At 35.6% G+C, this 15,709-nt stretch overlaps 1 protein-coding gene across 1 annotated transcript in view; it reads left to right on the plus strand.

The window, feature by feature from the left end:
* Nucleotides 1-15,709, plus strand: part of LOC112474005 (membrane-associated guanylate kinase, WW and PDZ domain-containing protein 2-like) — a 292,185-nt gene that overhangs the window by 118,050 nt on the left and 158,426 nt on the right. The window contains exon 6 of the mRNA XM_025042189.1: nt 13,031-13,062. Coding sequence (XP_024897957.1) covers nt 13,031-13,062 — 32 coding nt within the window. The remainder of the gene's footprint in view (nt 1-13,030; nt 13,063-15,709) is intronic.

The following is a 15,709-nucleotide window of genomic DNA, read 5'->3' on the forward strand; positions in this document are numbered from 1 at the left end:
AGCAGATATAGGTAGCTTGGTTGCAGTAGTTTAGGCAGGACCTGATGGTAGTTTGGACTCAGATGCATCAGTGGAGATGAGAACTGAGGAGTATTTAGGAAGTAATAACCACAGGACTTGAAATCAATTTGAATGGCAATGGTACAAGTTATTGAGTTATATTTAATACTGCACTTATTCTTGGACTTGGCAGTTCAAATCATGTCTGAGGGTAAATGGTGATATTTTCCTCATTAAGACAGTATGACGGATGAATTACACCTTTTTCTCCACTTAATTTCATGACTTTATTTTTTCCTCCAAGGCTATTTTCTTTTAATTTTATGGAGGTATAATTGACAAATAAAATTGTACATCATGGTGACTTGATATATATTGTGAAAGGATTCCTCCTATCTAGTTAATTAACACATCTATAGTTGTTAACAGTAATTGTATAACGAAATTTGCTAAGAGTGGAACTTAAATATTTTCACCCTCCCCCTGCCCCAAAATGGATTACACTTGTCTCAACATTGATGCTGCAATCAGGCACTGACGCTATTGAACACTGTCTGCTTTTGATCACTTTTATATTTTCCAGTTAAGGCTATGACTATTTCATTTTTTATATAATCAGTGAGTGAGAAAAAAATAGCATATTTACTTGAATGACAAAACTAATACCTATTATAACTGCTGTGCTTTTGAAGTTTATCCCACTCTTATTTATAATATTAATCATTGGAGAATTCTCCCATTAACCAAAGATACTCCACATGCTGTGCATTTTGAAAGGTCAAATCTGTGGAAGAATTTATTATATTTCGTTAAAGATGTCTTACTCAGCTCTTATATGAAGAAAAAAATAGTCTTCACTTTCAGACGGGGTGGCAAATACATGACTCACACACCACCCTTCTGTCCCCCCATTTCTATGTCTGAGATGCTAATTGTAAAGATACTATATCCTACTGAGCCATTTGAGAATTCTCCTTAACACAGCACTCCAAGTAGCCAGTTGATCAGAGCTGGCATGAGAGTTGCAACTCATTTGTCACCCCCATTTTAATACTCTGTCAGTCCTTCCCTTCCCTAAAATAATCGGTTTAAGAGCATATTTAATTAGGTTTCCCTCCTACCTCACATATCTGTTTGCCTGTTTTCTTCAACAAGATCTGCTACTCCGAATCTTCTCAGCTCACCCAAGTTTACAGGCAGCTGTGGACATTTCCAGCAAACTGACTGAGTCCTGCCTCAAGTACCAGTCTCTTATTCTCTGCCTGAGAACTTTCTCTAGCACTACAGGTGCTTCCTCGGCCTTCAACAGGGACAACCCAGGAATGTGGGGAAAGTAGAGTCAGAGGACAAATGTCCTGGTCTTGCCATTCCACAGTAGGAAGGTTCTGATGTGTGTTAAATCCTCAAGGGGACAGAGTTCCAGGTGCTCACAGTGATTATCCACTCATTAGTGTTTGCTTCCATGATTCACCCTCCTTATTCTTCATTCGTGCTTCCTAGGGTCACCCTAGTCCTCACCTCAAGGCATGCTTGCGGGAGGACCCAAAATAAAATGGTGGTGGCATTGCTTATGGTATGTAAAAAATTTATTTGCAAACTGCAGTCAGTGAAGTTTCTCCTGAGATGTGGGCTCTGATTCCATTCCACAAGAGACCCGTTAACTCCATCTTTCTTTCCTCTCTAGCAATTAGCACAAGAGAACTTGGGAGATAAGAAGGGGTAGGGGGAAGAAACTCACACCAAGATTCCCACCACAAAGCAAAAAAGTGTGTTTTTATCTCTGATTATTGAAAAATACATTCCAAGGGCAATCCTATGATGATATTTGCACTTTCTCTCTCCTAAGTGAGGCTCATCAGGGATGCCAGAAACTTAAATGAAGGTTTATTATTTCAAGGCTTAGCTGGTTAAGTTAGTCAAAACACAAAATAAACAAATGACAGTTCTGCCTATATTTCAGACCTTCATTTATAAATAACATCTATATTATATATAACATGTAGATAAGTAGAGATAAAATTGTTCTTTACATTAACAGATTATACTACTAAGAAGTTCTATTTTAAATGGTAAAAGGCCAAAGAATCTCCAGTATGCTTTCTCTAACATCCCAGTAAAGTGCCAAGAAGACACAGCAAAGAAAATGTCAGGGATTCACAGATTCTAGCAAAAATAAGACTGCTTGAGTACTGCTCTACAGAGCAGTGAGAGTTGCGTTTAAACCTCCTTCCCACTGAAAAATCAATCACTCTCTTTTCACAACTACTGTCTTTCAACCAATTCTAAAATCTCAGATCCCAGAACACAGCAGAACAGAAAGTAGAGGGGAGAGGGTGGTGACAAATTGCCTTCTGGGGCATGTGGCATGATTACCTTGAGCATCATGGATGAAGGCAAAGCTGTAAGAAGCCTTGGGGTTAATATATACAGACCACCTCAAATTTTTTGCAACACAGATATTTCTCCCCAAAGCGAGAAAACAAAATTAGGAAGTTGTGTCAAGAGAAGTCCCCGCCAACACTTTCCCAAAGCGATATGACACCAGTGCCAATGGAAATCTGGCTACGAGCTGTGCACATGCATTCCCTATTGTGTGAAATACAAAATGGGTATTATTGCACACAATCACTCGAATGGGCAGTCATGGAGGCCATGAGCCTTAATCTGGATAAATCTTCCCTTTTAAATGAATGAAAAAAAATTTAAAGGTCAGCATACAACATATAACAAAATAGTTAAGCAAATAAGAAAGGAATAATTATAGCTTTGAAAATTAGAAGGAAGAGTATGACACTGCACCAGATTTACTGCAGAAAACAGAAGAAACTGAGAAAACCTGGCTGTCAGAGTTACCAGAGAAGAGCTAGGAAACAAAATGGGAACTAAGAGTTTTGATTATAACCCGTTGGAAGAGAAAGAGAAGCATGGGCTGCTCTTGATAAATACCGATGGAGAAAGAAGTTAAAAAGTCAAAGAAATTAAAGAAACAAAAACCAGTCAAGATCAAATCTACAGATAATTGAATATCCTTTGATCAGTATTTTTCAAATATGCATGTGAATCACCTGGAAATCTTGTTAAATTACAAATCTGATTCAGTACGTCTGGGGTCTGCAATTCTGGATTTCTATCAAGCCTCCACTATTGCAAGTAGATGCTCAGGCCACATCTTAAGTAGAAAGATTTCAGAGAAAACCCGAAGCAAATACACTCACTATAATCCAGGAAGAATGAATTAAAAGAAATTCACACCTAAGCATATTCTAACAATTTATAAAGCATTTAAAAGGATAAAGAATATATTATACAATTATTTAAGAAAAAATTCGAAAGGTTACTTGCAAAAATAAAAATTGGGTGGATCCGGGCTTGTCCTTTGCTTTACTAAATGTCGGAGGACAATAGAAAAATCCCACAGAGTTTGATAAAAGAAATTGTGATCTAAAAATTCATTAATAAAATGAATTCATATGGAAGTGCTTGGAAAAGATACCGCGTATTTAGGTTTTTCTATCACTGCCATAATAAATTACTACAAACTTAGTGGCTTTATTATATTATTATACACAGATTTATTACCGTACAGTGCTACATCAGAAATCCAACACAGGTCCCATTAAAATCAATGTGTCAGCACATCAGCTTTCTTTTCTGGGATCTCTAGGAGAGAATCCATTTCTTTGCCTTCTCGTTTCTGGAGGCTTCTTGCATTCTATGGCTTTTAACCTTTTTCTTCTATCTTCAAAGCCAGCAATGTCAAAGGGAGTCATTCTCATGCTGCCATCTCTCTCTCTCTGCCGCTAGGAAAGGTTCTCCGCCTTTAAGATGATGATGATGATGATGATGATGATGATGTATGTGATTGGATTAGGCCCATCTGGATAATCCAAGATCTTCTCCCCATCCCAAGGTCCTTAACCTTAATCATATCTGGAAATTGTCTTTTGCCATGTAAAGTAAAATATGCATAGGTTTCAAGGGTTAGGTTTAGACATCTTTAGGAGACCACTATTTGACCTACAATATCAAACATAGGCTGTTTCTGAAAATTTTGAGGACATATACTAATAGAGGACCAAAATTCGAAATCCAAAAATAGAGAAATCGTGGTATAAAAGAAATTGTGGTGAGCGTTAAAACCAGTTTACTTAGTTAAGTCTAAGTAATTGTTGTATAAATAGTTATAGGAAAATGCGAAGTTAGAAACAATTTGTAAAAGAATAATTATAATACAATCATTTTAAACTGGGGGCACAGTTCATACTAAAGCACAGGAATATTGAGTGAGGTTAAGTGAGTCTCCTTACTCCTCTAACCAGGATCAGAGAGCACTTAATGGAAAACCCTAATGGGATGAAAACAATGATTTGCTTTGTTTAAAGCAAATCAAAACAAGTCATACTCCATGTAGCAAAAGAAGTTTAAAGGAGCAAAAGGCCTAAAAGAACTAAGAGAAAAAAAATAATATACATCTGTGGTGACAGTAAACTGTTGAACACCTTTCTGAAAAGCAGACTTTTATTTTGTAGAAAAAGAATTCGAAATGTATCAAAAAACATTAAATGGAACAGTGTACCATTTTATATTGATAAAATGTAAAGTGCATTATTATTTAGTTCTCACTAAAATAACTTCTATTATTATCTTTACTTTGTTGCAGATAAGGAATCTGACCTTAGGAAAATAGAGACTTGCTCACAGTCACCAGATGTGAACCGTGAAGCAAACTCAGGGTCCCATTCAGAGCCCAAGAATCAGTCCTGGTGGGGTGTGCCCTCCCATGTATATGTGAGAACACATAACTAGTGAGAGGTGGAGTAGGGACTGGAACCCGAGTCACTTTTACCCCATATTTTGTGTGCATAACCTCTCCACTACACTGTCTTGGAAACTGTTTTTCTATTTACATCTTTGCCTCATCCCCTTGAACCAAACATTTCAACACAGGTTATTTTGGTCCTCTCCTCCAGTTTCCCTGCATAACCACTTTCAGCCACTGTAAGTAAGTTCTCCCACCCAGTCCTGTCTTCAGCCCATAGGGTGGACCCTGGGGATTCCCCTCAAACCCCATAGATCTGCTCCAGCCTCTCGATAAGAACTTGGATGCTCTTCTCTCTCAACAAAGATTAATTCTTCCCCTTGTGTTCTAGATCCCATCCTCTTTTGACTCCTCATGAAATAATTCTACCAATTATCCCCTTTCTTCCTGAATCAGACTCGTCTCTGTTCAGGAAACTTCGCATCTGAATGTAAGCATACTTATCCCAAAAGAAATCTTGCCTTCATGGTGGTCGTATTCCCCATAGCCACTATGACACTGCCTCTTTAACCCCATAGCCATGTCTCGGTTCCACTTTCTCATTTCCCGTCCATTCCACCCACCGAAATCTGATTTCTGCCTCTGTCATAGCAATTAAACAGCTTCCACTGAGGCCACCAGTGACCCTCCTGTTAGACAAACCACTTAAAGCCTTGTTTTATGAATATTTTCCTTTACTTGGCTCTCTGTTACTTTTCAGACATTTCCTTCATTCTTCTGCACACCCTAAGGAGTTCTTTTTTCATGCTACACAACTTTGTTATATTATTTTAAATTTAACCTGACACATTATACTGAGTACCTCTACTGAGTACAGACAGTAGAGCCAACTACTACATGATTGAACCCAAACTCGCTTTGGTTCAAACTTCAAAATGTAGTTCAAACTACATTTGAACCCAGACTCCCAAAGGCACCTCAAACTTATTTTTCCCATAATCTAACTTGCTAGAGGCCACTCGAGGAAGCCTCTTTTCTGCATTTCTCACCTCGGCTAATGACACTGGCATTCGTCCAGGTTCCAAGACAGAAGTCATCATAGATTTCATCATCTCCATTATACCACTTCTCCACCCCCAGCAAATCACCATGCTTCATCAGTTTTCCTAAGTTTCTTGTGACTCTGTCTCTTTCTTTCTACTTTCCTCACCCTTCACTACTACTATCCATTCATTCAAATGTGTCTACTAAAGTATCTACTGTGTGTCAGCATTGTGCTAAGTACTGGAACACCCTTGTAAGCAAATAGAAAAGATAACTCCCCTAATGTAATTTATGTTCTATTGGAGAGTTGGGCATTAAACTAATAATTTTACAAATATAATTACATAAATGTGATTTCATACATATGCAAATAGTGATAGTGCCGTACAAAGCAAAAATACAGGATGCAATGAAAAATTATAATAGAGAACTTTAAAATGAAAGGTCAGGTACATCTTCCCTGAGGAGTGATATTTCAGTAGATATACTCAGGAGCCAGAGATAGCTGTGTGTAGCGTGAGGAGGGGGCGGGGCAAATAAAAGAACATGTGCAAAGGCCCTGTAATTAGAAAAGCCTGATTTAGTCAGGGAACTTCAATGAGTGAAGGGGAGTGAAACGTGAGGTGTCTGGGGAGTGAGTAATTGGAAAGAAACAATTTATGTAGAGACTTGTAAGATTTGTGTTTTATCCTAAATGCAGTGGGAATTCAGTGAAGGATTTTAAGCATGATCAGATTCTGTGACATCAGCAAATTTGTTGTTGCTTCTGCTCAGGCAAGAAATGATGGCGGGTGTGGATTACAGTGGTACCTATGGAAATGGAGAGAAGTGAATTTGAAATAGATTTTGGTGGTAGACTAGACAGAATTTGGTAATAAGAAAGTGAGAGAGAAGGGGGATGTTAAGAATGACTTTCAGATTCCTGTCTTAAAACCTTGGAGAGGCAAGTGAAATTTACCAAAATAACACAGAAAATTCAGAAGGAAAGATTAAAGGTTCCACTTTTGCTGTGTTGAATTTATGGTGCTTATAAAACACTCACAACTCAATAACTATTTATTTAATGTTGCCGTAAAGTACCAAAACAGATATCTAATCTGGCTTAAGTTACTTAAAAGTGTTTCTAGATTTTTTTTTCTCAAAAGAAACAAATACTTCATCATTCATTATTATACATTCATCATTGTAAAAAAATATATGTCACTCTCAGAATTGGAATTTTCTATTTGCAAGTACTTACATCCTTCCACATTTTCTTTGCCAACTTTTACAGCATGCCATAAACATACAGAGCAGTTTCTCTCTACATTGCTCTTGGTCTTGGTCAGAATGTAAAGAAAAAGCCCTTTGTGTTTGTCCCTATTTTCTGCAAACCTCACCTCGCTCTGAATTTTAGCCTCCCTGACACAATTCTGCCCCTTCCGGCCCATTCTATTATCCACCTGGCCTACTTTATTTAGAACATACCCTTTAGGCAGCCAAGTTTATCAGAAGACAACATGGGCAGGCTTATGCTTTCTAGGTACTCATTGGGATTACTCGGAAAGGTCAGATTGTTCTGTCCATAAGGGGCAAAGCCAAAGGAAAAATAGACAGTCGAAAGCACTTTATAACATTTACAAGAAAAACACTTTTATTTAGAAGATGAAGAAAAGATCATTTCTAAAGCTTTGCAGAGAGAGTCTCAGTTCACCTTATAAAAATGGATTCTTTACACCAGAGATGGCAGCAAATTTGAAATCTTCTCTGCAAATTGACTAGTTTACTTGGCTGGAACATGGCGGTGGGAGCTTTGGGTACCAGCAGTGTATCTTCCATGCTTGCCGAAAGGAAGGTATCTCGTGGCCTGGGTCAGTTTCATTAAGAGTTGCCCTTTTACTGACTTCAAATAGCTTAAACAAATTATCTAAAAGAACTGCAGGGTTTAGCTCATTTAATGAATTTTAATAAGAAATACATGAATCAGTTCAAAAAAAAAAACAGAAAAAACTGAATAACATTGAACTAGTTTTAATGGAAATTAGCTCATTACCCTGCTGGCTTACATTTACCAAAGGCTGAATTTTTTATGGAAAACTTGCCAGACTGCAGAAAAATGGGAGGATCTTTAAATTAAAGATTAACTGCATTAGTGGTATTTTTTTCTTTCAAATTAGCCCTAACTGCAGATTCTAAAAACCCTGGGGTTTTTATTTCCCCTTTGGGAAACTTTAAAAAAACAATTTCCTTTATTAGAAGAGATTCTCACAGTCCTTGAGATATTGCTTACAATCCTTTATAAGAAAAGATAACTTAACAGGTGGAAGCATTTGCGTAGGTGTCCAAGCCAGTGTCCTGTCCTCCAGGAAGACACCACAGGGACTATGAAAAAAATTCTCTCTTTTTCACTTCCTCTTATTATTTCTCACCCTCATGCAATATGCACATACTTTTGTTCTCCTTCTTTTTCCTTTTTATTTATTGCTTCATTTTTTTTTAACTGTGGTAAAATATACATAACATAAAATTTGCCATATTAACCGTATTTCAGTGTACAGTTTGGTAGTGTTAAATACATTAACATTATTGTCTCTTTCTTTTTTAAAAATGAAACAGAACACACAGCTTTTAATAACCCAGGGTGTGGACATCTTCAGTGAAATAGGTCTTTATTTCCAAGTTATTCCTACTCCTTTTCTCTTGCTCAAAGAAAAAGAGAAAGTGTTTCTCCTGCATCTCCATCATTTTTGTAACTGTGAATCCCCTAGAAAATACATGAAACTGTAATGATAATCTTCAAAACCAGAGTCATATGTTGTAGCAAATACTTCAATGGAAGAAGAAACCACTTCACATTCTGCAAATGGGAGTTCAAAATATTAAATGGAGTAGAAAGGCATATTGAAAGACTTAGTTCTGTTTGGGGAAATTCCTTGAAATCTGAAAAAATTGCCTTGGTGTTATTTCGAATTGAAGATATCAGAATGGGACTCTGATTAAATTGCTCTTCATTGTATTTTGATCCTTTATTCAAATTGGGGTGATTTTAAGAAAGTTCATCAACCTGTTGCCCTATGAAAGTAAATAATTTTTTAAAAAAAAGCTGTTATCAAACAAATGCACATTAGAAAGCAGCTCTCTTCACAGCTTCTGTAAATATATTGATATTCTTTCATTTTGGGTACCACGTGTCAGAAGAAGTAAGTTCTGAAAAGAGACATTCTGTGGAACATTTCTCTTGGGATAAGGCAATGGTACCAGCCATCAGGCAACTTGAATATGGTCCTTTGTGATGCTGTTAGCCACACAGAGTTCTTCATCACATTAGGTGAGACCTTAGTCAAGGCCACTGATGAATAGGCAATGAGCATAATCCAATGATCTGTATAGCAAACGGAATGTCCTTAGTTTTCTCTAAAGCAAGATTCCTGACAATCGAACATTGCAGAGGCTGTAAGAAAAGGACATATTATATATGTTCTGGGGTTTTTACTGAATTGAATGGATATTACCTGCAGTAGTTGTTACTATTGTGTGTATTTTTTTAAGTGGTTGCCCAGGACATATAAAATGTTACTTATATGAGGTTTAGCAAATAAAAATACAAAATTTCCAGTTAAATTAATTTTATATAAACAACAAATAATTTTTTTAATGTAAGTACCTCCTATGTAATATACGTTTCATACAGTATACAGGACATAGTTATACTAAAAAATTATTCATTATTTATCTGAAATTTAAATTTAACTGGGTATATGATAGTTTATCTGGCCACCATATTTCTATAGTTTATTAAAGATTATAATTAGTTGACATGTAGAATTTAAATTTCAACATGAAGTCAATGCTGTCTTCTCTCCCCTTCCATTTTCAAGTACGAGAATTTCTTATCTAAGCTATTTGCACTGTGTTTCTGTTTCTCTGTCCCTCTCACTGCGCTTTTAGGTGCAGAATTTAAAATATACTTTAGTTTTACTGCCGGTTCTGAAAAAGATCGAGTTTAGAGACCTAATTCAGTTTTGTGTTATTTATTAAATGTGTCTAAATTTTCTTATTAGCTGCATCTAAATATTTCCATTTTATTTTTTCCTTTTATGTTCCTGTACTTTACGGTCTTCAACTTTTGTTGTCTTAAGAGTTAGGATTAATTAACATGTTTGCATTTGTACACATGCACACACCAGTAAATGATCAGCCTGGAAAACATGCGTCATTATAAAGAAATTTTAATCCCATAAGGGAATTATATCATACCACTTTCTATAGAAGTAGGAGAAATAAAGGCCAAAAATAAACTAAAACGTAAAGGAACTGTTACTATTATTTTAAAGAAAAAGTTCTTTTTCTATGAATTTGGTTTTACAAAGAGGACCGTCAGCTCCGAAAGGCTTAAGAAAAAGATATCTGTATCCCTGTTTCTATTTCCCTATGAAGCTGAGTGGTGAGCAGCCCAAAAGTGATGGTCTCGGTGAACCAAGCCTATCTTGCTTCTGTAATCTATCTCCAACCAGAATGATCTCAGAAAAAGAAAAACCACAGAAATAAGGATTTAAAAGGTTTTAATTTTGTTTTGGGGTTTTTAAATGTTAATTGAAATATACTAGGTTTCCTAGGGGAGCCATCCCAACACAAATTATTACACACTGATAATATATATATAATAGTTTGACCCACACTATTACAGTATTTCTGTAACTCTTCCAATGAAGTTGAGCAGAAAATTGGAGTTTAATCATGTAGAAAACTTGACCTTCTGGCTTAATCGGCCCAAACTGAGTATATCTAAAATAGATGTTTTCTATTCATCTTAATCTAAATGTTTATAGCATGATTGATAATTTGCCAAAGAAACATAAAGGGCCACATAAGTTATTTATATGTAAAGAAATCTATTCTGATACTATTTCTTACTACCTAAAATTACTTGCTTGGCAGCAAGCAGATTCTTTTTGACAATGACTCAGAAAGAGCAACTATTGCTTCAGAGACTGAAGCCTCTGCAGCACAACTCGGCATTAAAAATATTCCAGAAACTGACATAATGGGAGCGGCAAAGAAGTGCTCTCTTGCTAATGGTCTGAGGTTAGACTGAATGAAACAGCCATAAAATAATGGGAAGCCAAAGTGCGTATGATAAAAAGTGGTCAAATTAAACATCTTTCTCTCCTTGTCTGATTTTGACCAGTATCTCTCTTAGCTCATTTTAGTTCTGCACCACGACTGCTGAGAAATCAAATTACACATGTTCCGTAGGAGGAATAATCATCTTTTAAGATACTATCCCATGTGGAGATGAGAGCTCCATAATAGAGAAACCATTTTCAGTATATCTGTATCAAAATCTAAGGAACTCCTGGCAAATGTTAAACAGTAAACACTCAAAATCTGTTTGGGCACTCCACGAAGGTGACAACAGAAAGAAAGTAGAGGATATATTGAATGTTTTGGCATTATTAGAATGTATAAATGACCCCTTTTCTTGAAGTGTTGCTGGCAATTCCATAAAACAGCTAATAAATTTTATCTTTCACAGAAAGTGATGGTTAATTCACCAATTAGGTTACAAATTTGTTTACTTTATAATTAGTGGTCAAATTGGTTTCATTGTCATTTTATAAAATGAGTCAAAAGAGATTAATGTATATATTTATCTGTAATTTTTACTCTATTTCCAAAAAGGATATCATTAAATATTTATGAATAAATTAATCAACCCATACATTGAACAGAATTTTTTTCATTAGTTGTAAAGAGAGGTAAGAATGTACAGAGTATGTGAGAAAAAAGTGGGCTAATTCTACTAATCTCCTTAGGTAAGATGGTTATTACACTTGAGTTTTAAATTTAACTCTGAGTTGCAAGGAAAGCTGAGAAACATGGTGGATTATGTATTTTCACTCTTCTCATAAAATGAAGCATTACTTCTTCACAACGGTGCATTGCGGTGCAATTATTGTCTATGCCATGCTGAGTTGGATAGTTTAAGCACCTAGATAATGGTGTGTCCAGATTTCTGTAGATATTTCATATAAATGGGTTATAATTTTCAAATAGTCCCACCTTGTACCATTCCCAGTTTTAAAGATAATAAATATAGTATATGACATATTTTCAGTATTTTTATTGGGTGTTTTATCAGATACCACCTAACATTACAATGAGTAAAACTGTTTAAAGAGGGAAGATACAATATAAAAAAAAAGTAATTTGTTTTGTACACTGGATTATGTTTGGCTCACTAGGGCCAATATATGACAGCTCACCACCACCACCACTACCCATTATTTTTAAGTTTGTTTTTATTACTATTTTTTAAAATTGATACCATACCATAAAATAATAATAAAGGAAAAAAGAAAAGGGAATTAATCTGTTCTTTACTTTTAATTACCTTAATAGTCACTTGAATCACAGAGTCAGTCCAATTGTCATATTATTTGTGATAATAGAAAGGACTCAATAAGTTGGAAAAAACCTGTCTTTGATGATACATGATTCATTCAATTAACAAACATTTCGAGCTGCTTCTTTATGCAAAACATTGTGCTAACACTGATAATTAAATAAATATCTGCTTTAGAGAAGATCTCAGTGGGAGAATATTCCCATAAAAGTTAGACTAGAATCTGATTCATAATATAGGTACATACATTATTTTTAAATGTAGGACTAATGAAGGCTTGTTGATTGATTTTTTAACTACATAAAGCAGATACATAAAGCAGAATTACTTCTTATGGAATTGAATTCTTATATGAATACTAAGCAAAGATATTTACCTTTAAAAATGTAAACCTTTAAAAATCTAAATTCTATCTATAGTCTTCTCACCTCTCTCCCACCCTTTCTCCCTCCCCTCCTTTTTCTCCTCCTCCTCCCCATCCTCTTCCCCTCTCCCTATCCTCTCTTATTTTCCAGCTAAGGCTGTGCCACAGAAATTCCTAAGGATGACTTGATTTTAGTTCTTGTAAAGCGGCTGACCATTTGACACACAGTTACTCACCTACTCTGTGGCTCAGAATCCTCAACTACCAAATAAGAAAATGTTCTTAGAACCATTAATATTGTTGCAATGAAATCATTTGGGATCCTTGAAGAAAACTATAAAGCCAGGCAGAAATTTTTGTGGTTATTATTGTTTGCTGTTAACTAATTTAAAGTGACTCACAATTATTTTTATATAATACAATTATAAATGGTGGGGGGTATATTTTCAAAGTTCAAATATTGTTTTCTTTATTACAGGTTTCTTTTCTCCGTGGAAAACTCCAAAACCTGTAAGTTGGAATTCTTCTTCTTACTTTATTTCTAGTTATTATTGCAATCCCACTAAGCAAGAGTTGAACTGAATGACCTCAAAATCTGTTCCATCTTTGAGATAACATAATCCTCAAACAACAAATCCTCTGTGTCCCTTTGTCTTGAACTCATCTTACTTTGTTATAAAGGCAAGACTGTCTGTTTTTTAATATACTTACAAAATGTACATTAACACTATTCAGGATGGTGTACTGAAAATGCTTTAGAAATCTTTTTTTTCCCCTGTCAGAAATACTATAGTCTTTATAACAAACATTTCTAAACTGCAGGAATTCCTGAAAACTGGTTAATGACCCTTTCGAGGCCTGTGTCTTAATACACTGAAAAACTGCCTGGGGAAGGTGCAGAAAGAAACAGTGAGCAAGGAAACTTTTGAGACAGCAGGCACCTGGAGGGAAAGTCATGCTTCCAGGATTTTCATGGAAACCGAAAGGTATCCAATATCTGAGCTGGCATCAGAAGGAGCTTCCCATTGTTCCTCTTTTTTTTCCTCAGAAGAATGAATTACCCGAGCTGCCCCTGAAAGTCTCAATGAATCAGGAGACTCTTTTTGATATTTTTGCTTAAGAGCTTAGAATTTAAATTTATAACGTGGAATTTTTAGAAGCAAAGCAATTATAGGCCCAGAGGTCTTGATCTGCAGATTAAATCTGATCCATAATAAATTTAACTCTGTATATATTTCTAATATATTTATATTTACATTTAATGTGTGTGTAAACATATGTGTATATATTTACAAATATACATACATGCATATGTATGTGTGTGTGTGTGTGTGTATATATATATATATATATATATATATATATATATATATTACACACATTTTTTTTTTTCTCCCACCAAACCCAACAATCACTCAAAGTGATGCTTCTGAATCTTCTTCAGCTACTGGTGACCTTTGCCATCACCTAACCTCTCTGGGTTTAGTTCCTTTATGAATCATCCTGTAATTTTGATGCCCACGTAGGAGGCTGATGGATTTTAATAATCTTCTTGTGAGCCAAAGCAAGGAGTGATCTTTATTTGCAATTAGATTGAAACTAGTAGTTGCCCAAGTCCCAAGAGCTGGGACTGGTTTTCCCAGATTCCATTTTATATGTGTTACAAGACACTACCCTGACTGGAATGTGAAAAACCCATGACTAAAAGGGAGCTGTAGCAAAGTGATTCAAGTCCAAAAAAACTCAAAGAATCACATCTTCCACCTACTTCTCTTTTTTTTTTTCCTCTGACAGGAAGCAGTTCAGATGAAAGTGCCCCTAGTCTGGCCAGTGAGTAGGAAATTCTTGGGTTAATTTTATGCTTTTCTTATTTCTTTTACTGAGAGAATCTTCAACAGCTTGATTTTCTCATTTTAGAAATGAAGATAATATAATTTTGTATATGTACTTTTCCAGTATAATAACGGGCTTAGTTAAATAACATGCCTCAAAAATGGTTAGAAGTGTGAAAATAAGGTATTATTGAGCCCCATAATATGCCTGAGCTCCAGGTTTCTCTCAAAGAGATGAGCAAACCAGGAGGTGGAGATGAGGAAGTGATGGTGTCACTCATTTAGGATTTGGCTCATCTGGTCCACAGAGAATATTGGATGGGTAAACCAGACTGTTTGGGCTTAGTAAACCATTTAGTGATGATATGATTTTGAAAAGAGATATTTAAAAAATATTTAAAGTGAAATTTTTTTTATCTTGGCCAAAATCTAAATAATTCCTCCCTTTCACCACCCAAGTGAAATCTCTTCTCTGTGGTTATACACACCTTTATCTAATTTAACAAGAACCTTTCAACCTCATCATGGCGCTACAATTATGCAATTTCGTGATTTCCTTATATGTACCACATTTACACAAATTATGCCATTTGGCATAATTACAGCATTTGCTGTCATTAAAGTAATTACATCCATAGTCAATAATTCCAAAAAAGGTTTTATAGAACTCAATTTACAATTAATCCTGAACCCATATGCCCCTATAAAAGCTAAAGATTGAACTTCCAGGTAACAGGCTGAGTGAAGATAGGAGACTGTTGATTTAATGTCCTCCATGTAGTTATCAGAAACTCTTCAAACTAAGGACTGAAATTAGAGGCAATTTAAGGTACAGGCTCTGAAGGCATACTGTCTGGGTTCTAAATCTGCTTCTAGATCTGTGACCTTCAACTAGCTGCTTAAGCTTGCAGTAGCTCGAGTTCTACATCTGTGAAATGGGAACAATAATAATACCCTTCTCAACGGTTATTGTGAAGAGTCTATGATCCATGTAAGGTGCTTAAAACTGTGTGTCTACAGGTTGAGCTCAAAAATATAAACTGTCATTCTAGAAAGCAGACCCATGTATAAACACTTAAATAATTAATCACTCTATGAAATGAACATAGTTTGCTAAACCATTCATTTAAACAAATATATAAATACATGCCCACAGCGTATGGATTTATGCACTGTCTCCTCTAAGAGGAAATGATGGCATCCTCAGTCAGGATAAGGAAATGTTATCTTGGGTGAGACCTCTACTCCTCCCGGCCCCATGTCACTTCCTGACCCTTTTCTGTCCTACTGATCCACATTCTAAGCTAATCCATGTCAAGATTGTC

Source organism: Pteropus alecto, unplaced genomic scaffold, assembly GCF_000325575.1.
Source record: "Pteropus alecto unplaced genomic scaffold, ASM32557v1 scaffold69, whole genome shotgun sequence".
NCBI lineage: Eukaryota > Metazoa > Chordata > Mammalia > Chiroptera > Pteropodidae > Pteropus > Pteropus alecto.